Source organism: Dromaius novaehollandiae, chromosome 2 (genome assembly GCF_036370855.1).
Source record: "Dromaius novaehollandiae isolate bDroNov1 chromosome 2, bDroNov1.hap1, whole genome shotgun sequence".
In the NCBI taxonomy this organism is placed as follows: Eukaryota; Metazoa; Chordata; class Aves; order Casuariiformes; family Dromaiidae; genus Dromaius; species Dromaius novaehollandiae.
Window position 1 is genome coordinate 9916284 of NC_088099.1, and position 26579 is coordinate 9942862.

General features: G+C 40.3%; 1 protein-coding gene across 3 annotated transcripts in view; it reads left to right on the forward strand.

Moving 5' to 3' along the window:
- The window catches only part of RBM33 (RNA binding motif protein 33), a 103552-nt gene that overhangs the window by 53982 nt on the left and 22991 nt on the right, over positions 1-26579 (forward strand). For all 3 annotated transcript variants that reach the window (XM_026102956.2, XM_026102967.2, XM_064505747.1), the window contains 5 exons: positions 5836-5995; positions 6641-6972; positions 7492-7740; positions 8199-8486; positions 15087-15728. In XM_026102956.2, coding sequence (XP_025958741.2) covers positions 5836-5995; positions 6641-6972; positions 7492-7740; positions 8199-8486; positions 15087-15728 — 1671 coding nt within the window. The remainder of the gene's footprint in view (positions 1-5835; positions 5996-6640; positions 6973-7491; positions 7741-8198; positions 8487-15086; positions 15729-26579) is intronic.

Sequence of the window (26579 nt, forward strand, 5' to 3'; positions counted from 1 at the left end):
GCAAATACTTGCTGAATGCAGTGGGTGATGCTGATGGTAAAAATAATCCATTCCTAGAAGTTTAGCTTAACTGCAGCTAAAAAAAAAAAAAAAGAAAATCTTCAAAAGCTTTAAGTATATATTTCTTTGTGCTATTTTTGACACAATTACAATCTCTTTTAGTTGGAAGTTGAAGTTGTGATATTAGTGTAGTCCCAGAAACTGGAAAAAAAATTAACCTAAATATAATGATATTTCAGGTAATAAACAAGCACTTCATAATTTAAATTCACCAAATTTTGCATATTTCCTCAAAAACTAAGTTCATTTATGTCTGGAAGTAATAGCTCTGGTTGAAACTTATAGAATTAAGTTTTATATGTAATATGTGGAATCAGTCCATCACATGCATTCCTGTTGGAACTGTCTTGAAATTTAATTTAAAAGAAAGTCCTCCCCAATGTAAAATTTGAAAGTACAAGCCATTTCTCACCCATATTACTGTAATTTAGGGACAGAATTTTATTTCGCATTTAGGAATAGCAGAAGCAAAGCTGGTTTAAAAAAATTAGAGATCAGGATTTTTTTTTACTAGTGTTAGAAGGAAAAAAATCAAACTCCTGATTTCTTTTTTAGAAGCAAACATTTGTGATTCATTTTTCTGCAAATGACAGATGTCTCCTTAATTGACTTTGTATGATTGTCCTTTAGTTATCAGCCAAGAAATGTGATTATTTGTAATAATTTAATAGTTCTTCAGACTGCCATAGACATAAAGTTAAATTCTGCAAGTGGCAAAACATAAGCAGACGTTTCTTAATGACACTTAATTGCATGCGTAGTGTGCTGTTTTACTGTGGCATGATTTATATCAGCCATGTTTTCTGTAGTTTTCCCACTTTTTGAAACTTTTAGATTAAAAGAAAAAAAAAAAAAAAAGCGATCCATTGTGCATAGAATAACTGCCCTGGCAGGGAAGGGACATGGCTTTAGTGACCAGACCTGACGCTTCAGTATTAATGAATCCTGACAGTGAGCAACAGCTCATGGTCACGTAGGATATAAAAAGGATCTTCGTGTTATTTTACTTGCAAAATGGAAAAGTAGGGTTGGCTTTAAGACTGGAAAATGTTCATGAGCTCCAAAACTTACTAGTTTCAAAGGTTAACTGGAGTCTCAAAAACGTTAACCGAAAACCAAAAAGCAGAGCTCATAATTGTGAGGAGTGGGAAAAAGGGAGAAGTGGATGGGAAGAGCTGCAGATTTAAAATACTTCGTTCTCCCTCTGGTCTCGGACTGTTGTGGAGTTATTTTGACTCCTCCTTGTATTGTAGGACATACTTGTATGAAATATACTAAAAAAAAATAGAAAACTATTTTCTTAATGTATCTCAGGGAGAATTTGTTATTTTTGCAATTTTAATGCTTTTTAAAGCATTTTGAATGCAGCTTTAGGGGATGAGAGAAAAAAAGAAAATATAAAATTAAATATCAAAATTTTGCATTTGTTTGGGTATAAATGTAATTTTCTTTTGAGTATCCCACATTATGGTTTACAAAATGTGGTTGATTTCAGGTGTACTTTGTTTGCAATTTAAGACTAATTACTAGTTTACATTTTAAAAAATACTTTCCAATTGGATAATTGTTCTTTTTGTTCAAAATATGTTAGATGGTTGAGGGGATAGTAAAAATTGCATCTTAAATTAAGCCAGATGGCCACCTTTGGTACTGAAGGGAGCTCAAAATCAATATTGCTTATGTTTTCAACCAGTAAAATAGCTTGCTGGTTGTTGGTTTCTGTGATATTTTTATAAATAAGCCATTATCTTATTTTAGTAAGTGTGACCTTTCTTAGATCTAAATTAACTTCATGTTATTCAGTTCTAAAACATACCGAGGCTGCTTTCATAAGGGTTTAAAGTTTCCTTAGGATGGGAAGCGTAAGGCTGCTCCCGGGGTGTGTAATACTACCAGACTGCTGTGGTTTGAGCCAAGATGGTCTGTGCTGCTCGTCTGCCTCTGCGCAAATTGTTTTGGTTGAAATTTTCTGAATACTTTTCTTCTGAGACTGAAGCTGGGGGAAAATACTGTTTTGCCCAAGCGAGTTACTTAGAAATCATGTTTTGCGTGTTTTATAGCTGTTCAGTTTTTCAAGGGAAAAACCGGAGTTTGGCTGCGCTGAGGATGTTTCAGTAGATAAGACCTCAAACTGCGTGAAGCTCAGCAGGACTTTCCGTGCATTTGCAATTCAGGGCTGTGCTGGGAAGAGGTAGATCCTGGGCATAATAATGAGGGGACGGGTGGCAGGGGAGAGGGGAAGCTGTTATGAGAAACAGTATCTTTTTTTAAGTAGAGGATCTTCCCCTCCCCCCGCTAGTGCTCTCATTAGCTCCTCCTCCGCTGGCAAGAAAAAGAGGAAATTGCCTGCACTAAGCATGCAGGCAGGAGAGGCTGGATCTGGGCTAGGGCTCGATTGTGGGTAAAAATTTGGAGATTAGAGACTCTTCTACGCTCGCCTTCTCTCGACAGAGCCAAGGCATGAGGCAAGTGGGAGTTTGTGACTGGTGGCCACAAGACAAGCTGGCCAGTTTGGAGTTGGGAAGCTGGACCCATGCTGGGGTTAGGGACCAGTGGGCAGAGCAGAAGTGGTGGTACAGATGAAAGGACATATCTAAAGAGTAAGCGGGATCAAGAGAGAACTAAGATTAATTGGACAAGGAACTGATAGTGGAGAAGATGCTTGGAACTGGGTTACAAATTTGGGGAATAGGAATGGAGATGCTTGATATTGTAAGCTAGACTTGTGTGTAACTGGAGTTTAGGAGTGAGGGGAGAGATTGGTGAGGATCTGTGGCTCAGACTGAGGCAGAATATGTTGAGTTTGGAAGAAGCAGGTAGAGGGGATTATGGTCACTGTAATGCCATTTGGTACTTCAAGTCAAGCGCAACCAGGTTGTTACTGCTCTTCAGCTCAGGTGGTAAATTTATGGTACTCGTTTTCTTCACCCAGGTTTTCAGTAGGTTTCCATGCAATTTGTGCATATAAGACATCTTATATGTAGGCATATGTTGTGGCTAGAGATATGTATTACAAGAACTTTAGGGTTTCAAAGTGAAGCACTCTGAAAATAGGAAATACCAAGCTGCCTGTCCAGGTGTCTTTCTCTCCCCAGGGGGATATGCTCATGTGGCTAAGTGCTGCAAATAAGCTGCAAGATACAAACCATCTTGTGTGAAAACTGCCCTAATGAATGGGTTTCTCTCCCTGCCTCTGTTGCAATGACCTTATGCATTATACAGTGATAAAGTAATAAGTAAATAACTAAATATCAGTTGTTTTTCTGGGTGCCTCCCTGGAGGCTGTGCGACTTGCAGGAGGGCTGTGTGTTCCCTGATGCGACCGAAGGCTGGGAGAGCTATCCTTTGATAAATCTGCTTTCCTCACCAAGGTTTCCAGGATGAGGGGATGCGTTTAACCTTAGTTTGAAAGCACCTCTGGCAGCTCCTACATGTGGCGATGGTACTGTTGCGTCGTGGCAGCGAAGGGTCAGGATCCTCAAGGTTCGTGTGCATTGCTGTTTTGGCAGGCAGCCAAGGCTGTCCTGTTCAACGCAAGAGAAGGGCAATGCAGCTGAACAGCCGAGTTCAGCTAAACCAGAATGGATTTTGATGGGACAAATAAATGTCACTTTCCTCCATCCCAAATGTCTCCCTCTTCCTCCAGCTGCTATTGTTTGCAGACAGCCTTAGAAATTCAAAGGTGTTAGTCTTTTGCGAGGTGGCAAGAGTATTTTGTGCTGGGGGGTGTTAGCCTACAGAAGTATAGCAGATCCTCCTATAAATAGTATGTACGTTATGAGGACTCTCAGGCTGGACTGTAAAAGGATGTCTTTTCACTAAACAGCCGTAGGAGATGGGATGGCTGGGGACATTGGTGATGGAGTATAGATCCTTGAATGTCTAGGAGAGATTAAGAATTTACAGTTGATGGCTCTTTAGTGACATAAAATAAGTAGTCTTAGTCTTGCTTTGAAATCAGAGGTGTTAGTATCTCAAATTATCTCCATTTAGGCATTTTCAAGGAGGCCAGAGATTTAATAGATGTAGATCCTCAGCGACTGTCTCTCATCTATTTGTTTGGTCCTTGCAAATCATGGCTGGAGCGTGCTGATAGAAGGGTGCGGAGCAGCTTTGGCTTTTGCTGCTTTGATAGTGAATAGAAGACTTCAGTTTCCCAGACAAATACCCACTGTTGCTGTGTGAGGAAGTTCTTTTGCTAAAATGCTAATATTTTTACATTAAAAATATTTATGGATCATATCATATAAGACTTATTTGGATATTGGAGGTCTTCCCTTCCTTACGTGGAAATACGGTATAAGCTTCGGTGCTGGTGGTATTAATGATTCAGTTTAAGGGGGGGTATGTTTTTTCATTTTAGGATATTTCCTGTTCTTGATTTAAAAAACAAGTAAACAACAAAAATTCTCTCTTATGCCCAAGTTAAGTGCATTTAGTTTCGTTAGCCCTGCATTGTTGCACAGGGCAGGCTCTCATCAAGAAAGACCGTGCCCGTGGAACGTGCATCACCCTGAACTGTTCCACTTCCTAATTTTGCCATGCTGCTTCAGCCTTTTATTAAATGTCTGAAACGTGGCTAAATGTTTGAATGTCGTCATTAAGTGGCCATAACTTAGTGCTGAAATGCATCATACTCCGCATGTTTTTAGCTTGTTCAGTTGTGAGGGACACCTGCACAGAGGTGGTAAACCAGGACACACTGCCTCGCAGTTGGGATAGGGCGAGACTGTACACGCTCTTGGTTAGATAAATACGTGGTAAGCCACCGTTAACTCCGTCGTTTGATCCTTTGCCAATGGCCATATTTCAGTAGAGCAAGGAGTGTTTGTTCTGAAATCTGTTTTGAAAAGCTTGTTTTTAGCAAGGGCAAGTTCTAAGCAGCTGGTGAATATCAGATGTAGACAGAATGGATGCCACCACTAATTTCAAAATTCATGTAAGGTAGGAAATGAGATGTTCTTAGATTATGTTGATTGCTTGTTTGATTTACTTGCACATAATAGGGGAATGTTTGTGAATAAGATGATTTGTGAGGCACATTTTCAGTTAGCAGAGGGTGCTAAAATATTTTGTCAGCTTTTGATATAAGAGAAAAATGGTAATAGCATGAATTACTGAATTAAGTACATCTTCTGCATACTTCTGCTTTTGAATTAAGATACTGCTGTCCTGCAATATATAAAGGGATGCTTTTTTCCTTTTTTAACTGAGAGGAGGAAGATGATTTTGTAACCTTTTATTATTCTTGTAATGCTTAAGATGCTTAAGTCGTTGTGAATTGACAGAAGTGCTCTCCTGTTATTATCTTGAAAGGTGATTTTTTTAATTTTCTGGATGCCACAATTTTTTTTCCTTTTTAAGTAAAGCTGCTTCATTTCTGTAGCTTAGGTTATACTAAATAGATGGCAAAGAATAGTACGGTTTAAGAAGATAAATGTCAGGAATGTTTTCTAAAGTAGACATTCAGATTTTTTTTGGATTAATGGCAAAGAAGGTCAATAATTGCATGGATTTCAGTAAGCTTGAGAAGAAATGGCATTCCTGTGGTGCTAGTGATTATTAAAACATTGAGAATTCATTTCAAGATACTATGCTCAGTACTTAGTATCTCTTCCGTTGTGAAAGAATGACTTGGTAAGGACTGACAATTTGTACAGATTTTAGGAGGTAACTCACAAATCAATTGTGGTTTTCAGACAAAAAAAAAAAAATTATAGCAGGTGTCAGATAAATTCCTCGTGGTCTTAGTCTCAGTTTTGTCCCATTAAACAGGGCCCTCCAGACTTTCAGCAGCATACTCCTGGACCTGTTCCTACCAACTTCTCCCAAGCCCCGAGGCTGCCCATCCAGGACCAGTGGAGAGGCCCACCGCCACCTCCGCCACCACTCCCTCCTCCACCTCCTCAGGAAAGAGACCCTTTCTTCTTAGGAGGTACGGATTTTTATTGCAATTAACTGCACTTTCTGTAAAGTGAATTAGCAGTTTAAGTACCTATCCTGTAACATGAAGTGTCCGCAAGAACCTGAAGACAGTGTACTATAAAGAGTGTTAGAAAGTACCATATGTAGTCAGTTAGCTAAAACGATGCAGCATAAGCAACAAAATAGATACTAAGTGTGTTTATGTGCATAAATATATATATATATATATATACACACACACACACACACACACGCATATATGTGTGTGGGAGTGTATATATGAATATAGATAAAATATGTAAAAAGCTACTGAACATCCCATCAGCAAATGGCAGCAAAGCTTTACGAGTTCTTGTATGTCTTAAACTCTAATCCCTGTAATCTGTCATTGATTTCATTAGAGCAGAATTTTTACATTGTTCCTACCCCCCGTTTGTTAGCGGTTGTGCTGTTCTTCCAAGCAGCGGTTCCTTTTATATGCGGGGGGTACCAGCACCAGAAATGTAACCTCGAGGGTAGCTCTTACAATGTCTCGTACGTTTTCCCTTTCTTCAAATGCGAAGTTTGCTTTCCGAAACCGAAGGAAAGCTGTGTGCTTTGAAAGCGTGCCTGTTTCCCGAGGAGGCCGCCACTGAGTTACCTCTCTGCTCCGCAGATCCCCGGTTTTCCAGCCATCACCTGTTTGAGCAGCGGAGCCCCCCGCCGCCACCGCCCCCGCCGCTCCTCAACAGCGCCCACCCTGTGCCTACGCAGAGCCCCATGCCGTTCAGCCAGCCCGGGCCGGCGTTTAACCAGCAAGGGCAGCAGCCCGTCTTCCCCAGGGAGAGGCCGGTGCGGCCCAACATCCAGCCTCAGGGTCCCGTGGGAATCCTGCACTTCAACCAGCCGGGCTCGGCAAATCCGCGGCCCTTCATGCCGCCCAGGCAGCAGTTCCTGCAGGCGCCGGCGCAGCCCTTCCTGGCCACGCACACGCAGCCCAACATGCAGGTATCGCCGGGGGGGTCCGGGGGGGCTGGGGCGCTGCCATGGGGCTGGGGGGCTGCCGTGGGGCTGGAGCGCCCTCTGCCGCCCGGCGGGGAGTGTGCCGCAGCCCCCCGGCCGTGGGGTGGGAGCCGCTTCCGTGGCCTCTGCGGCCGGGGGGAGGTTTGGGACCGTGGCAGGGGACACGTGAGTTTGGTGGGTTTTGGTAGCAAGCTCTGCGTGACAGCTGTGCTTTCAACGTGGGGAAACTCCATGGTCTGGTAATGCTGGGGGAAAAACAGCAGTTTCAGTCATTTGAAAAAGAAGGGGGCACAGAGGGGGAAACCCTTTCATCCGCCTTTCTCCATTTCACCTGTTGAGCTACACGAGTTTAGAGATAGAACCGCTTTGTGCAGCTCGTCCCCTTGGTTTTGCCTGTTCCTTAGCTGCTTGGAGATATTTTGAGATTGGGTGAGGCTGGGTGTTACTTCTCCAGAGTTTATTACCTCGGCGTTAACACTAAATAACCTTTCTCTTCCTGCGAAGGGTCCCTTGCATCCTCCGCTGCAGCCCCAGCCGCAGCCGCAGCCCCAGCAGCACCATCACCAGCAGCAGCAGCAGCACCATCACCAGCAGCAGCCGCAGCAGCACCATCACCACCTGCAGGGCCCCCCGCAGCCCTTGATGCCCATGAACCAGCCCCAGTTCCGGCCCCACATGCCGGCCGCCCAGCAGCAGCCCAATAACAACCGGATGCAGTGCCAGCAGCGACAGGGGCCCATGAAGCCCAGGCATGTAAGTACCGCCGGTGCCGGTGTCCCCTCCCTTAGCCGGGCACGTGTAACAGGCATGTAAGCACAGGTTTCAAAACCCACGAGTGAATTTGCTCCGGCGCAGCATGCTCTGTTGCTTGGCAGGTTGGGGTGATGCAACAGTCCCTGTGGAGCAGCATCTGCGGCTGTTCCATATGATTGCAAATCAGAACAAACGCTTTGATTAGGAAAATAAATCACTTAGTGAAAGGCATATCTGAGAAGATGTAAACAAGTGAGATTAGGTTTTGCTAAAAATAAAACTGTTGTTAGAACGTTCTCATTTCTTTAACTTTTCTTCTTACCTTAAAAATATAGTTGCTCTTTAAAAAGCTTTTTTGCCATACTTGGAAGCCTAACTTAATCATGAAAAATCTGAAAGAGGAAACATTTTAATCTTGCTTGTGATGGAAGTCTTTGCAGTTTTTCTCTGCTTTTCAGAACACACCCTCCCAGAATATTGTCAAGCGTTCAAATCAGCAGCTACAAACAACTGCTCCAAGAAACAGCAACTTACGTGAGTTGCCAATAGCACCGTCACACGCGATGGAAGTGAGCAACAACAGGCGAACTTCTACTCCAGCTGCTCAGGTCAAACCCATTACCAGCACCATGTCTGCCCCCAAGGCTGTAGCTGGTGCTGGAAACTTGCAGGGAAGGCCTGAGATGAAAGCTAAAGCAATCACACCAGTGGGCCAAGCAAAATCAGAAGTAAAATCTGAACCAGAGGTAAAGTTTGTTTGTTTTTTTTGTTTTGTTTTGTTTTTGGTGCCACTAGAGGCCTCTCTTCTGAGTTTCTTATTCCTGTTTGATGTGATGGCAACAATGGTCTCCACTAACACCACCACCACCAAGAAGTCTGGCAGGTTGGCAGGGCTGTGGGGAGTCTGTTTTGCAGGAAGAGGAGGGATCATTCCTACTGTGACAAGGCAGAGGTTGAGGAAAGGGCATCAACAGATACCTGCCTCTGAAATACCTACTGTGCCTATTTTTATCTTGCAGCAATTCTGACCAATTTTTTGGTCAGCGTTTCCTCTCAAATCAGAAAACCTCTTCTTTTCCACTTCCTCTGATATTCTATACCTCAGAAAAATGGCCTGTTTAGACAGCTGTTTTCCTAATGCTGTCGTCCTTCAGACTGTCCAGTCATCTCTAGGGTCTTGAGTGCTCTTGTAGGAAGTTGTTTCTGTGTTGTCTGGGGAGCTCCTTGCTCTTGAAGAAGGAAATGCCTCTTTTACACACCACTTTGGCCTGATCTCTAATCTAGAGAAAATAGGAAATGCTCTTAAGTTTTTCGTTTTGGAAAGAAGATGCTATTTGCTCTGCCAGTACTCTGCATCTGCACAATCAAAAAAGAGGTGCCTGGGTCATGTGCTGTGAACAGGTGACCTCTTCCCTGCACAGCTGCTCTTGGACACTAGCAGAGAGACTACATGTGCGCTGTTAACATGAGAGAAGGGGGACAGGACTGCGCTGGTGGTGCTGTTCATACTGAACATCAGGAGGTGCTAGAGAAGCATGATGGTTAAATGAATCCCATACGGTTTCTGAATGTCAGGTTATTCTGAGCAGAACTGTAAATCTTTATAGTTCAGTTGACCGTGAATCTTGCCTCAAGGACCAGATTTCGTTCAACAACTGTTGAAAGCTTTGGTTGTGATAATACTTTCTTCCCTTTAAGCTGCTGGTTATTAGCTTCACATCTTGTTCTTGAATTCATCATGACCATCCCTAATTTCCACAAATGAAGCACAGAAGAAATCCATAGCTAGCAGTGTTTGACCTCCTATGCACTTGCTTTTCCACAGGAATATTAAAAAAAAAAAAAAGAAAAAACTTTTTTCAGCTTTAATTTTGATGTTTTTTGCAAAAATGACTTAAGTAATCCCCTTCTCCTCAATTCAGTCTCTCAGAATAATCTAAGTCACAGAAAATACCATACCTCATAGGGAAGTCTCTGTCTTTCAGGCCATTAGTACAGGTAAGTTTTGTAAGCCTATGCAAAGCAGATATAGGCCTTGCCATCTAAAACATTTTATAGTTCTTTCATATTTTAGTCACATGAAATTTAAGGCATTAGTCCTGAAATATCTCTGCCAGTGTTTAGAAAAATGAACTGATATTTTTCACTCTTAATCAGATCAACTAAAAAAAACCCAAAAGCAGTCATCTTGTTCTCTCCAGTTTAAGTTTTAAGCATATCCTAACCTAAACATATCCTAACCAACCTTAAATTAACTAATTGCTTTCATGTGAATTCTTGGTTTTACAAAATTAAGCTTTCTTTCTATTTCTATGGCGATGCTATCTTTGGAAACAAATTGTGATATCTATTTCACATAGATTTTTGTAGAAGAGGGGAAAAAATATTGCCCTGGAAGAATTGATGCATCTCCTAGTGCTTGCTAGTATTAACCATGACAGTAAAGCCTGTGTAGGTACACTCAGCAATTACTGAAAGTGTGTGAATGTGTGCGCGCGCACGGGGAACACTTCTTGTTTTAAAGGGAACTTGAAAGAGAGCCACGTGCTGCAAACAGCGTAGTAGCAGTTGTCCCCTTTCAGCTGTGCCAGTGTGGCAGTCCTGTTCACTGGTGCCACTTATTGGCACTTTTACAAACTGACGATTGCAGTACTAGTAACCTTCATTTTCAAGTATTTAATCTTTTCTTTTTTTCCTCACTGTTGTTGTAATGTAGGTTATTACACTTCTGTCCTTAAGGCAGACTTTAGTTTTACGGTCTTCTTTGGTTGTCGTTTTTTGTAATTAACTAACTTTGTCCTGTCCTTTTTCTTTCCAAGAAGATGAGAAATAGTTATGTTCTGTCGTCTTTTCTAGCTGTCTTGCTGATAACTGACTTAGGCAGGTCATTTTGCAAGTGTCTTCAACTGGAAAATTATTAAGACTTTTTTTTTATCCTCGTTTCTGAAGAGCCAGTGGCCATATTTATGAATGCTGTGGCATTCAGAAACCACAAAGAATAGCAATATTGGCTCTTACAGGTTTTCTCTCACCTTCAAAATTTTGATATTTTTAGAAGTTTGCAACCTGAGTGACTAGAAGATAAAAACTGTAATTCAACTTCACTAATAGTATGCCTGTGTTCCGATTCCTTGGAGGCTGCAAAACACTGACTCTTAAATGGCTATGTTTAGAATAACTGTTATTTTTCAAGATTATATTTCATTTTGGCAATGAAATTGGGAAAGATGGATGGTGGCTGTTAGCCTAATTCTGCTTATGTTGAGGTTAGTTTGAGAAGAATTAAGCCAATATTAGGCACTTTTGTGTTTTGTTTTTTTTTTTTAAAAAGGAGAGGGCATAGAAAGGTGATCTGAAGTTCTTCAGAAGAAATGAGATATTGGAACAGGAGGGAAATGAATAGAGCACTGGTCCACATGCTCTAGTCCAAGGTGTACTAATATTGCCACTTATTGCAATTAATGCCACTAATATATTTACATAAAACCTTTATATTTCATTCTCCCAAGTGCAGTAAATGTTGAGGTTGCTTTGCTGAGTTATTGTTGACAGGGTTTATTTTATAGGACTTGCAGTACATGAAATAGGTGCTATGTTAGGTTATCAAGCAAATGTATCTGAATGTTTTCATCTTTTTAGAAATTAACTGCCTGAAGAAATTTTAAGTGTCTAAATTTGGGGGTTCTGTGGTTTGGATAGGTTTATTTTCTAACTTTTAATAATGGTGCCTACTGTCTTGTGTTTAGAGAATTCATCTTACTGCAGTCTTTTCCAGTTAGAAGATCGCAAGAGGGCAGTGTGCTTCTCAAAGTAACTCGTAACCTCGTTCTTAACTCTTTTCCTGTTTGTCTAAGATGTGCAGCACCTATATTTTGTAGGATGACCCATACCCTCTTAGGGGTGTGGGAGCTATTGTCATCAGCTATGTGAAATGTGTAATGTGTATCTAGATGTTTTTATTTAGGGTAATTTATGGTTTTGAATGCAAGCAGCAAAATGATATAATTTGGATCTGACCATAGTTTTCATAAAGACTTGTCAGGAGTTTTTGGACAAATGATTCTAGCCTCTCTTGTTTCTAAAATTACAACTGAAAACCAACCAAACTGCAGATCTGCTGAACACACTGGTTCATGTGTATATGACACAGATCAGACTGTTTCCACTGATGGTGTCCGTTGGAGGCATCCCCTCTGTCCTTGTGTCCATTCTGCTGAAGGACACAAGTCGGTCTGGCTGCACAGTTCCTTTCTTGTTCCTTGATAGTAAGCCAGAATACTTGCACTATTCAACTTTTGTGGCTCTGCATTTAATTTTGTTAACTAGTAATAAAACCTGCAGACCTCTAAAAAGCTTTTTCTTTTGTGGGGTGGTTTTTTTCTTTTCTTTTTTTTTGTTTTTTTGAATTTACTATATAAAAAGCAAGTTTAGCACTTGAAGCTGCTGGTGCTAGGACTTAATTACAGCAGAAGCTTGATCTCTTGTTTTAGGGCATGTTTCTTTGGTGTCTTTGACCTCAACAGTGTCATTCTAAGCCCTCCTAGATAAAGGGTGATCTATAACTATTGCTGCCCTTGCTGCTGCTCTTTAACTGGACTCAGAAAAGCAGCCTGTAACATTTTCTTTTGGCACTTTCTGTAAAGTCTCTTTGGACTTTAAGGTAGAAGAAAAACCTGTAGCGAAAGTTTGGTTTTCCCTCCAAACCACAATGAAACATCTTGTGTTTAAGAACTATTCAAAGACGGATGAGGTTCTCCACTTTGCATCTCTGGCCTTGTATGCTGTAGCCTTCCCTAAAAAGACGAACCACAACATACTATTTCTTCATGCTGTGGAGTTCCTCAGGAAAAGAAAAAAGGGTGAAGCTTCAAGAGCTTATCTAGGAAAAAGCCTGCTCCAAGTTATACTGCATCCTTAGGTATAGCTAATGTTACTTTCGTCAGCACACTTCCAAACACAAGCTGTGAACTTTGTGGCATCTTTGAAAGATGTCTGCTTTCTCCCAGTTCCTTTCTTTGGCAAAATGCTGCTTTTGGAGAAATCTGTCCTGGACTTATTAAAGTAATGGGATGAAAATCATTAGCAGTAGATACTCTGTACCGCTTCCATCCTGATCCATTCTACTGTCTGTCTTCCCTGTCCTTTATCTGATGAAGCTCCTAATGACATAGGAGAAGAGATGCTCTTAAAGCTGATGAGCTTTAATTACCACCATTTTCATCTTAGGAGTTTGCCACCCATTCTAAATCTTTACTGTTGGGATGTTGCACAGCTAGCTCTAATCAAATCTGACTCCTAATGCAAATATTTTGTTAACAAGCAAAGGATTCTTTATCCTCTTTGGTGTTCCTCTAGTGGCAAGGGTATTTACTGAGGACTTAGCAGTAGTAGCAGCTTGCCTTTGGAGATGAAGGATTTAGGTTTACTTACCCTGCTAATGGGCTGATCTGCAGTAACCTCATAAGATCGGCAACTTAGTTCAAATAACCGCAGAGTTCTTTGCTCTTAATTTCAAAGCTGACCCTTTAAGAAAGGATTGAGATCATAGTATCCATATTAAGCTCCAAAGTATTGAGTTGAGTTCCCAAAAGAAAAATTCCAAATGATATTTGAGATCATGTTGCCTGAAGATTCCCCTAAGAGCATTCATCTAACTCCATATGTACTAGAAATGCAGTTTGTCAGTCCTGTGTTTAATGCTAGTGCTGTTGATCCATGTGGATCAGCTACATCCAGGAGGCACTGCATGGATGTGTTGGTCACAGTCCCTCAGGATGTTCATTCCTGGTTTGCTGGAAAGACCCACTTCATGCTTGCAACAAAGTGCACATCTCTGTGCTGGTATTATGTGGCCTTTGAGTTAGTGTTTTGTAGTTTCTAGTGCAGCTATTGCTTAGTTGCCATGGGAGTAATCCCTGTGGATAGGGACTCGGAGAAGAAGCAGTTACATCAGAAGGAGACAAGTATTCAAGACTTGTGTGTCTGGATTCCACAAATACAAACTATTACTTCTCCTGGGCTCTTATATCTGTGAACCAGCAATGCAGTTGGATTTGGTCTGCTCTTTTTGCCCTGGGTTTGGGGAGGATTCTGCGAGGTATTAGGGATAAAAGACGCTTGAACAAAAAAAGTGTTCTTGCACGTTTGGGTCAGATGCGTGCAAAAGATGACAAGAGTTTGCACCCCAGTTACTGCAAGGTAAATAACAGCTCATCACTGCATCAGTTTTTGAGAAATGTGTTAGCATTATTTATGCTGTAATTTGCCAAAATGCAGAGTTACTTTGAGAGCCTATTCCTGTTAGAGGCAATCAATATATCTTTCTTAAAAGCAGGATGTTTGGCTGTTGAAATTTTAACTAGAGAATTGTAGAGACTGCTGAAAAATCTTTAACTATAGAAAATAAAAACTAAATTTATGAAAAAGTATGCTTTGTAATTAAAAAGAAAAATGCCTCTGATTGTATCACCAAAGCGATTTGATTTCTTTTCCAGGATGCGAAAATTTGCATTTCCTTGAGTCTGTCCGTTTTGCACAGCTTTTCTTAACAGCCCATTTGGCCAAAGTTGAAGAAGCTTTATAAAGGTTATTTGATAGTGTATAATACTTTCAGAAGGGTCTAGGGCTGGAATATTAAAGGCGTTCTCTGTATACTATTAATATTCCAACACTGCATTTGGCAACATTTTGATTCTGAAGAGAGTGCATGAGTTCAAGGTCAGAGAGATTGACTTGTGCTGTTCATTATAACCAATTATTGTGTGACAAATGAGTTTGAGATCAGGCTGAAAATTCTGTGAGAAAAATCAATAGTTCTAATCAGGGCCTTTCAGGTCATTTACCACCCTACCTTTTGTTACTTTGTCAGAAAAGAGCAAGATAAAACCTGTGTGACAGTGGGTTGCCTCCGTATTGTTACTTTCCATTTGAAACATATTTTGATATCTTGAATTATATTAATAGTTTAATTGGTTTTAGAAACTTCTAAATGAGTTCCAATTTTGTAAGACTTTTTTCTTTTTTTTCTTTTTTTTTCTTTTTCTTTTTTTTTTTTTTTTGTATTCTGATAAGATTTCTCAACTGGTATTATGGCTTTTTTCTGTCTAGGAAGTAGTATATCTAAGTCCCAAGCCATATTTGAGCTGTTTGTCTCTGTTGAATAGCAAATAAACCTTGCTAGCAGATATGTGCCACTAGTAGCCATTGCTTGGTGTCAGGGATAATTTCAAAAGCTCTTTAGAGCTGTGCCGTTATGACAGCTTCTGAAACAACGAGTTAATGTTATTTTGACCAAGCTGGGCATATGCTTGAGTATTTGACAACTGTGTTTGTATTCTCCTTTGTAGTATCCCGATGAAGATGAAGAAACTAGATTATATCGTTTGAAGATAGAGGAGCAGAAGCGTCTGAGAGAAGAAATCCTGAAGCAAAAGGAGCTGCGGCGGCAGCAGCAGGCTGGCGCTAGGAAGAGAGAACTGCTGGAGAGGCTTGCGCAGCAGCAGCAGCAGCAGCAGCCTGCCACGCAGCCGTCCTACATGCAGCAGGAAGAGGAGCCCTGCGAGTTCCCCACCAACGGCAGCCCTTACATACCCCACTCGGGCTTACAGGCCAGGCCAAATGTCAAAAACAGACTCCTTGTTAAAAAGCAAGATATGGTAGTTCCACACATGCAGCCCAAACCCACAGATTTCCCACAGGTCGGGGCTAATATGCAGTACCAAGGACACCAAATGAAACCGGTGAAGCAGCTGAGGCAGACCAGAACGATACCCCCGAGTCAGCCTCAGGCGTCGCCGAAGGTCTTGCAGCCGAAACCCGCGGTGGCGGCACTGCCTGCGGTGCAGCCTGCTAGAGTAGCTTCGGTACAAGCCCGGCCCCAGGAGCTGAAACCCGGCGTGAAAAGGACTGTCATGCAGCGCGCAAACAGCGCTAGCGGAGACGGGCCCCATGTCGGCAGCAAAGTCAGGGTGATTAAGTTGTCAGGAGGGGTAAGTTTCCAAGGCTCGTCTCGTGCGTGTGTGTTGTCATGGTTTGTTTTGGTGTGGTTCAGTTGGTATAATCCCAAAATAAAAAATGGGCCTAAGATGAAAAGGGAAGTAGTAGGCTTAGCAGGCCTAATAATCTGTATTTTAGAATTTTGGAACCGCAAGTTATTAGTGGTTATTCAGAAATGAAGATTTGCTGTGATGCTTTACTGCCAGCCGTTACCACTGAAATCGTATTGCCTTTTCTGAAGCCATATTCCCTTCATCAAAGTTCCTTGCAACTCGAGCCTGAAAGACTCCTCGACTGAGATCATTTTGCCTAAGGTTGATACATCTGATAATGTGGGGGGGGTAAAAGACTTGCGTGGCTGTTTCTAACGTTCAGTTAAAAGGCTAGGCTCTGCCTATTTGCTCGTGGAAGCCACGTAATCTAATTGCGTGCAAGCGCTGGAGTTAGTGTGCTCGCTGAGGCTGTACTTGTGGGAAGATTATTTCTATTTTCTTGGGACGCATGTCGCAAAATGAATTTAAGCAGTGTATTGTTGGGGGATGTTTTCTGTTAGTCCGTGTTGAAAACGTTACCGTTTCACTTCTGCATCTAAATGAGATTTCCTTATCTTTTGATGAGGGGTCTATTATCTGTAGTGTGTCCCTTGAGCACTGGTGTTGTGGCGACCTCTCGATGCTGGTCTCGATGGCAGTGTGCATATTTAAGATTTGAGGGTTTTAGTTAGAAAATACCTAGACCAAATTTCTTCTGTCATAATGAAAAGACAAGTTAATTTGTTAGGGCTCTGAAGAAACTGAGATGAGAGGGCCTAGCAAGATGATGTTGCTAGTGTGAAGTCTGTCCTAGGGCTTGCGTGGGGCGGAAGAAAGGACATGGTATGCTTAAATGCTGGGGTACGTTGGGGCTGGGTTCTTGGAAGAATGCGTCTTAAACTTTAAAGAACATTAATGAGGGAAACTTGCAGAACTGCTGTATGTCATGACAAAGTGAACATAGGAGAGCGTTAATGGGGGCTGCGCAAGGCCTTGGAGTTGAGCTTTACTACTTAACTACTTTTTATAAGCATTTTGTACAGCTCATAAAACTTAAATAAGCTTAAAATTGTGGATTGCGTAATGATCATGTGGTCTTTCACAATATTAACCTAAAGGATCTTATTGACTAAATAGAGCTGACAACCTCACCAGAGTTGGAGGATGTCTAATCCTTCAGGCATGGTAACTTAAGTACAGAAGAAAAAAGTACAAGAAGTTGAAAGAAATAGTTTCTGTTGGACTGAAAAAATTTATAAATATGATTGCAGGAATCGCAGTGGCCTGCAAGAAGTGTGACTGGTTTGTTATTCATGAAGAATTGAATAAGCACTCATGCACGACTTCTGTTATAATGCAGTAAAACAAAACAGTGCCAGTCACCACTAGAGCTCTTCATAGCAAACAATTATCAGTGCCCAAACTAGCATTTATTTAAAATGTGTATATATATATCATAATGCTGTTTCAGGAAACCAGAAATGATTTGTTTCAGATAGGTCTGTTGGTAAGCAATAGTAACTAGTTTCATTAAATACGTGTGTAACCCCTCTTTCACTGTACACTCAGACTTGTTCTGTCTCTCAACTTTGAGATATGGAGTTTTATTAAGGTAAAGCAGATTCCTGGCGCATAGCATATGTTGGTTTTTCTCTTATTGCTGTGGAAATTTTCAGTTTTCCTTCCAACTATGGAAAAATAAAAGCAAAGCATTGCAATTAGCTGTTTAAATCTGACCAAGATAGTTGATTAATATTCTTAGTCATTTAGTGACAAGCTGAAACTATAGGACTTTGGTTTTTTGACCACACAAAGAAAATGGAAACATTGAGCAGCAGGGAGGGAAATCTTGTCTATTTTGACCATATTTTAAAGAAGAATTGAAAGCTGCTTGAACTCTGAACTGTAAAGAACATAAATTGCACTTAGTTTCCAGTTCTGATTTTTAGCCCTGTTACATGTTTGTTTGTTTTTACACTTTTTGCCCCAACCGTGAATTAAAAGCAAAAGCCAAATCTCATTTTCCCAAACCATTCTCCTCAGCCTAAAATATTCCTCTAATTCCCTGCCTTTGGCCAAAAGAGTGTTTGGCATCTCTTACCTATACGCGGTGACTTGATCCTGTGGGTAAGTTGCTCTCGAGTCTCATCACTTGTACCCTTTCTCCTTTCCCGAACGCTGTTGTGCAGACATGGTTCTAGTACCCCTGCACCAGTGAGATGATCTGTGGTCAGACACCGTGCAGGTTCCTTTTTGAAGCACTCTCAATTTGTGTAGGTAAGGACTTGGAAAGCCCCTTCCCTTTCAGCTGGCACAGAACATTAGCAGAGCTGTCTGTTGAGGAGCCAATGGAGACCAGACTCATGCCAACTCTATTAAAACCAGATTCACCTAGAATGGGAGCAGGTAGCCCAGGCTCTTCTCCTAGACTTAGCGGGACCATCCGTAGAGTAGGATCAGTGTTGTGTTTCCAGCAATGGTTTTGCTTTTACTGTTAAGGAGACATACACAGTGTGCTCATGATATTCATATGGCATATGGGTACTGTCAGAAGAGAGTGTTTTCTTCTGTCAAGGACAAATCTTCCCCAATCTCAGCTTTTAACTATGTTTATCCGCATTACTGGGCATTGCAACACTAGTGAGGATCTCTGACCTTCAGATAGAAGTAGTCATCGTTGCTTGATAAGGTAAAAGAGCCAGCCATACAATTCGGCAATATTCTCTCAAGATGATTTTGCTTTTCAAGGTGGTGGTTGGGTTTTTTTGTTTTTTGTTTGTTTTTTGTTTTTTGGAATTTTAAGGATTACCAATTAAATGAAATCCCAAGAGCCTCTTCAGTTCTTCCAGTTTATCTGGTGTATCAAATGCCTTAATTTGTTGTTGTTAAGCTTCAAAAAAAGGAAATGGTGAATGATTCAGCATTTCCTAGATGTGAGACTAAGTCTGCACATCAGGGTGACATAGTGAATTAATGATGTTAGGTACCGTTTTTAATGATTTTTGTCTATTGGTGCTCTTTTTCTCCCCAAAATACTGGTACTGCCATCCCTTCCTAATACCGCTGTAATTTACGGAGGAATAGCAATACAGTGGATAGTTTTCCGCTTTAATGACTCCTTTAAATGTTATGTTCCTGGAAACGAGACAGTGCTTAGTTTTTAGCAGGTGAATTTTGATTTTTTTTATTTTCCCCCCTTCAGATCTCCAAATGTCTCTTGATGGATCTTACCTGGTTTATTGTTTCTTTGCAGCATGTCTTCAGATCCATCCTTTCCAGATATAGTTGTTAGGGAGTATTCTCTGAGGATTCATACCAGCCTATTTTATTAAGGAGAAGTCTGAAGTTTGCCTGGCTTGGTAAATCCTGAGATCTGAGTGAGAAAAGACACAGTGAGGATGTAGAATGGTGTTTGTTGGGAAGAAACAACCTAATAAATCATTTGTAAATGTGATCATAAAATGATAGAAAATAGGGGTGACTGGACCATAGAAATAACTTGTTCTGTCTTGAAGGGAGAATTAACGGTTTATCATTCCTGACAGATGTCCAGCCTTTTCCTTAGATTGCATTAACAAAGTTTCCCTTGGCCATCTACTCCAGTGTCTAAATATCTGTACATTTAGGAGGTTTTTCTCACAGATCAAACTATACTTTCTGGCTGCAGTTAGATGCCGTGACTGTATTATGCCTCGAGAGATGTGGGAAAGGACTGACTTCCCTCTTTGTGGCTGTCTGTCATTTTAAAGGTCTCTTTAACTGTTTTCGCACAGTCATATCCCTCAGCCTCTTTTGATCGGTCGTGTTTTCTAACTCCTCGAGTGTTCATGGTGGTCTCCTTTGGGCTCCCTGCTATCCATCTGTTAGCAAATAGTTACGGTACCAAGTGCAATTCAATTCTTTAAGTCAATGCATTAGAAGTGTCGTTAGTCCTGGAAGAACAGGTTTGTACTGAATGCAGCCTTAAATATCTTAAGATCATATGAAATGTGCTGTAGTTGTTTTTCATTTAATTGGAGGTTATATGGGAAACGGTAATATCTTAAAATCTCTGTATCATTCAGCTATCTTATATTGTTATTGGGTGATTTCTCCCTAGCCAGAAACTGGTCCTCCATGCTCAAAGTGATATATGTCTGTGCCAAAGGCCTGAAAATGCTGGTTCTAATGCTGCTCCAAGAACACACCACTCGGTCTCTGTGGAAAGCTGCACAAATGAGCTTTTTCATATATATGTAAAACAAATTTCAGTGTACCACATCGGATTAAAAGCAACATCTTATTAGTGATCATAATTTCTGAAAACCTGAGATGCTTCACCTGAAAAAGCTTGAAGAAAGAATTGACAAGTTGTTTTCTCTGGAAAGCCCATCGCAAAAAACGTCCTTGGATTGTAACAAGAAAAAGAGAATTGGAATGGAAGATAGCCTTATTTTTACTTAGCATAATTGCAAAGGGAGAGAGGTGAATATGGAGTTCTAAATATGGAAAAATACATTGATTTAGATGGTTCTTGCTTGATAATGTAACCTTATCCACCACCTTTGCTTAATGTTTGTACTCAGTGTTGCTTGCATGTGTATGTCCAAGTTTAATTAAAAATATTTGACTTGAAAGCTCTATAGCGCCTTTCATCCAAATATGTTAAGAATTACAAATGTGAAGATTTTTAGCGTTTGCATGACAAGTTTACCCAGCTCTGAAGTGCTGCCAGCCCTGAGAAGCAGAGCAAAGGCACTGTCACCCCACGCGCTGCTGCAACTTTTTAAGCAGCAGCAGAATGGCATTGCAGTTGCCTCATATCCCACCATTAGAAGGAGCAACAGGTACAGAAAATGTCCATATTTTATCAGAAGCAGGTTGAAAGAGCATCAGAAGCCATTAGATCATAATGCCCTGATGTCATATTTGTCATTTATAGAGTATCAAAAGGGGCAAGACCTTTGAAGCAGTATTAATTTGAATGCTATGGGAAAAAGGACTCTGCTTGCCATGATCTGTAAGATTTCACTCTAGAAATATTTCACAAATGGATGTGAGTTTCCTTCCATCCTCCTCCTCCTCCTCCTCAAAAAAAAAAAAAAAAAAAAAAAAAAAGTAATTGTCAGGGAGCCCTGTGATATTCCTGTTATGAAAAAGGCATGCTATGCACAAAATACTTTAAAACAAAGTAACAAACCCTTTTCTTCCTAAACCTCCAATGAGGATGGTTCTTATAGCAAGAGAATATTTTGTGACTTGTAGTAGTGGGTGGACTATCCTGTGCTATTTGGGACACGTTCAGTGAAAGAGAAACGTAAGGGCACGTGTGGACACACTTAACAAGCAGAAGGACTTAAGGTGACAGCAGGACCAGACGCAGATAGCATTTTTATGGATTTGCAATAAAATCCGCCAAAGGGGGAAGATGTATCTACCTAAATTGAGTTTAGCTTTGATGTGGATAACTTGGAAACAAAGTGAAATAAAGTATTTCCCTTTATAGGCTGGAGAACAGGTTTCTCCTTTTCCTCAAGAGACTGTTAAATTGTGTATTGAAGAAGAGAGCTGCCTCCTGCTGAATACCCTGAAAGCAAACATTTAGTATTGCTTATCACTCTCGCTAAATCTCAGAGGAGAGTTTTTCTGCTGTTATAAGTGCTGTAGTGTGAAATTCGTATTGATACGATTTTGGTGTCATGCACTATCTAGTAGCCCAGTTTCTTGCTGGGAAATGAGTAAAGGCAACCATAACAGCATTAAAAAAGTATGTTACAAAGAGAGAGGGAGCTAGTTTTCACGTGAGAATTAGCTGAATACAATCACTGAAATGGGGGAAAAATGCAATTTGTCTGATCTAAGCTTAATAGTTCCAAGAGTCACCAATGCTTTTGAATGGTATTTTAAATTGAACTATTTAGAATAGGCCTCCAATACAGAGAGGATTATGACTCAGGAGAATTTTGACACTAAGTAGCTGGAGACGGAGGTGATGTGGTTTGTGTTGCTAGCAGTGTTATCAAAGACTGTACAAGAAGTGTAAGACAACATAGCAGAAGTATTCAACTCAGCCATTAGTTTTAAGGGCATATGAACTAGAAAAACTAGGAAGTGATACAGTAGATAGGGAAGCTCCAGCTGTCCTGATTTCAGTCCATCATGTCTGTAACCAGCAGTCAGCAAAGGCATAACCAGCTTTCTTGTTGAGTACAATTTAAAATGCAAGATTTTGATTCCAGTCTCTGTCCTAATTTAAGATGGGGTGAAATCCCATGTCTTTTAGGTAGGCATGACTGATACCACTACCACACTGCCATAGCAGTAGGGTTGATGTCAAAATGTAGAGAGGAGGCTAATGTCATGCAGTAGCTTGCTCTCAGCTGTGTAAGAGGCTGCACAGACTTTGAAGCTGCCTCAATGCTGCTTAACTTTTTTTTTTTTTTCCCCTTTGGAATGGAAGAGGCTGAGAAACAGGTGGTCCTGTGTTTAATGTTTTCAGATACGATGACAGAACTTGCAGGTTTTGAGTTGGTTTTTATCTGACTTGGCAGCAGTCAGCTGAAGTCAGGAGCCTTAACGATATGTGGTTTTCTGGTAGCCCTTTTAGCTGGTTTTCTCCAACATGCCTGGTGCCCAGCTGGAAAGTGCTCCCAGGAGCTTTGGGCAGCCAGCAGAGCTTGGAATTAGTGATGGTTTCAAACAGGAATCTTTTCACTTGGCGATTTCTCTGCATCCAAAATCTGCATGTCCATAATTCACTGGAATTCTCTGTATAGAGATGTCCTGGATCCTGACAACTGAATCCAGGAAATTGTGCTCAAAATCATGTTTTTGACATCTACATTAGGGTGATGTATTTTGTGGAAAGGAACATGCAGGAATCAAGGTATTTCTGAGAGCAAAATACATGCCCAGTCCAGAGCTTAGATTTAGCTGTGGCTTTGACATTGAATTTATGTTTTTCATAAGGATGAACTACATGTTCCAAGTTTGTAGTTGTTTAAACTAGAAAAATATGTAGTCATGGTTCAGTTTGATCAACTGTGTTTCTGTTGCTCGTGGTGAAACTTCAGTGTAGCCTAGGTATGGCTGAGGTTCCTCAGTGGCTTTTGGCCAGTCTTTTGCCATGCCTTAGTTCTTCCCTCAAGTACATGAGGAAATACTTAAAAGTAAGAAGTCTGTTAGTACATGGGATTCAATGGAATTAACTTTTTAAAGATGTTTTCTTCTGCTGTTCCGAGTTCTTGTACATCATTAAGCACAGCAGAAAAGATAGTCCTCCAATCATGGCTCACTGAGTGTCTTTCTGCAGCTTAACAGGGTCTTTTTTTTACCCCAGGAAGGGAAATGATTCTTGGGGGAAATATATATATATTTAATATATATAAAAAATACATACATACATACATATATATATATATATATATATATAGTTTGCCCTACAAAAAAGTTTTAGGCTGGGAAAAATAAAACATAGCTCGCTGGTTAGCCTGGGAAGTGTCACTTGTGTGTGTGAAATGGGGACTGCCTTGGTGGTTGGACCAGGTCTGTAGCACATTTCTGTGTGTACTCTTGAGTTGCAACTAAACTGCTAGGTAGGTCTTAGATCAGTTGTTACTAGTGAGTTGTCTGGAGTAGTGTATTCCAGTCTGGCTAGAGAGCAGGGGTTTTTTCTAGGTATTGCCAGTCCTGAATTTAAAAAAGCCTTTCAAAGGTCTTAGAAGGCCTTTAAGAATGGGTCTCAGGTGTTTATCATTGGCAACTGACAGGTTGAAGACAGATCTTCAGCCATTCAAAAAACAGGCACTTGTTGGTGTCACTGGTTTGTGGGATTAGGTTTCCCCTTCCTGTGTCCCCAGTGTGTGAGCTGGCAATAGCGCGGTGGTAACACATTTGGAGCACCAATTGAAGAGAGATGAATAAGTTTGGGGGCTTTGCCTTTCATATATGTTCCTGGTAACCATAGAAAAGAATCCTGTCTGTTAGAGGGAAGGTTTTCTTGCTCTACATGGTTTTTGCTTTGCCTTTACTGTTTTTATTTCTTACCTCTGTTACGTGGGGATCACAGCTAGCTGTGTAGATGTCCCTCTCGTTTTATTGTAATCAACTGTAGTACTGAAAAAAAAAAAAAAAAAATTACATATGAAAATCTATATGGCTGATGGAAGAATGCAATAATTAGCTTTTGCCCTTGAATTGAATATGAGTTTAGTAGCCTAATGGATGTTTGAGGGTTTTTTTTTTCTTAACTACTAAGATACTTTAGAGGTACTCATTTCTAGAAATATTGACTATAACTAGTATCAGATGAGATGTTTCTCATTCCATAAAGGAAATCAATTACAAGACATTTTGGGATTGAGATTTTCCTGCAAGATTTAAGCCTTCATCTTGTAATAAGCTATTTGATTTACAGTGCATCTAAACACAGATGAAAATAAGGTGGACACACTAAAGTATTTGTTTCTCCTTGTTATTTTTTTACACAAATCAGCCAGAGTTTTTTTTTCCTTCAAGTGCTTTATCCGGCATGCACATCCTCTTACTATTGGGTGATTTTTTTGAATTAGCTTTATAAAGATTACATGGATAGACACAGCATTGTCGTAGTTAATAGAAACCTGTGCAGTGAGGTCTATGGGCTGCAAGATCACTAACAGTGCCACTGACAGTGAAGTATGGCCTTATCGAAAGGCGAATTCATAAGAGGCTGCCCTGGGACACTGCGCCACTGTCCTTCTGTGTATCCTGACAATGTTATCTGTCTGCTCAGTACTGAGTATCAAATGTCTGTCATGAGTACAGAAATTAATTTAATGTCACCTGAAGACATGCAATTAATCTTTTAGAGGTTTTCATAATACCTTTACAGAAAGAGTTGCCAGTTTGGCGGATTTGGATTTTGGGGTTTAGCGGAAGATAAGGAAAATTAATTTTTCATCAGGGTTAATACAAGCTAGCAGGGCCACAAAGGCTGAGAAAAATGGTTTGGGAATTTGTCAAGTGTTGTCACTCTAGAATAATGCTGCTTAACGTCTGATAGGTGTAATCAAGAGTTGAGATTTCTATAGAGGGGGATTAATCAATTTGCTCACTACAGAATGCAAGTTGGTGATACCATTCCTTCATGGGGTTTAAGAATGAAAATAAGATTTGATCTGTCAAATTGCAAGAAGCTCTGACAGTATCAATAGGCATTTTTATCAGTACATTTTAAAGCATTTGTTATAAATAAATTTGTCCTGCTAATGTTGGTGGCAAATAAACTTCATCTTCATTGTAAAACTGTCATAATGATTATGATAGAGTACAGAGCTGTAGCTTACTAAATTCAGGCAATCCTTCATAAAATTCTATTTTAAGAATCTGTAATTTTGTATTTGACAGAATGATCTTCATGATCACAACACTGAGAAAAAAAAAATACATAGTATTGAAATATAGCCTTGACTGGTATCAGGGAATCTATTCTAAAACGTGTCCTTTGAATTGCATAATTTTTTTTTTGTTAGTCTGCAGTTTCAGATCAAGCTGTGCATAGCAGAAATTTGAAAAATGTTCACCATATAACTCAAATCCTTTTGCCTATCTTTAGAGTTTTGTTTCTTAATTCTACACAGTATTTGAAATGAGCTTATGCTGGCACTGCTAGTAATCATTGGCACTGTTAGTGATCTTTCGTTATTTGGCATTTGAAAGACAGTTTTTATGCTTTCACCCAAACAGAACTCCTGCCGTTTGCAGAAGGCATTTTTATTACTCCTGAAGTAACCAAGTAATTGTAAGCTTCATCCAAGAGAACTCTTTCCTTGCTATATGGTCATTTAGGAAAGCAAACCTTCTGTAAAACTTGGAAATTCAAAGCTGGAAGGTCAGAATGGTTCGTGATATAGAAATTAAGCAGTAGACAACAGAAGAAAATGTTTACTTTATTGGTTTGTAGACAAAGAATGAAATTCACTCGTATGTGGAGGAAATTAGAGGAATTTGCATCATAAAATGAAAGCTTAAATAAGTCCATTTCAGGTCTTGGTTTAGGACTAACGTGGATGTACCCTGCCTGCTTTCAGCACTTCATGTATCCAGTTGTATGAAGGAAGCCATGCTGATGAATAGATGCATTTCTGAAAGCCTTAGTGTTTCCCTGTGCATCCCAAAATGCTATAGAAAAAATCAGATAAAAATATACTTTGACAAGAGAAGACTTAAAATTGAATGCCTCATTTCCTTCCTACCTATTTAAATTGGGAGATGGGTAATATCAGCTAATGAAAAATTCGAAATACAGAAATCAAGTTGTTAGAAAAGGGAAAAGAATGATTTAAAGTGAGCAAGAACTGAGACAACTGTCACAATCTCTAAGTAGAAGAGAGACTAGCAATTTAGCTTCTGTGATTTAGACCTCGCTTTGGGAAGGTTTCTGCAGTACAGCTTTCCTTCACTTGCCTGCCTGTCTGTTGCTCTACCATGTGTTTTGTATTTTCTTCTGGCCACACACTTGTTGTTTAGCCCATGAGTGAACATTAGACGTCAGCAGGTATATATAGTTTTCTTTACAATCATACGGCTTTTCTTCCAAAATGTTAATATGAGCATGTGCCCTGTACGTAATGTGTTGAGGTCTGTGTGTTAAAGCTCTTTACAAATGCTTTACTTGAGACTTGATTCTTCATTTCCATGCCTGAGAAAGCCAATAATCGGCTTGCAAATAAGTTTAAAGGATGATGGAGTTGGAGAGTCCAATGCTTTAACATGCCACTGAATCCTGCTACATACATCTTGTTTGTGTGGGCTCAGACAGTACTTGTCGTTGCACAGTCATGTCTTTAACCA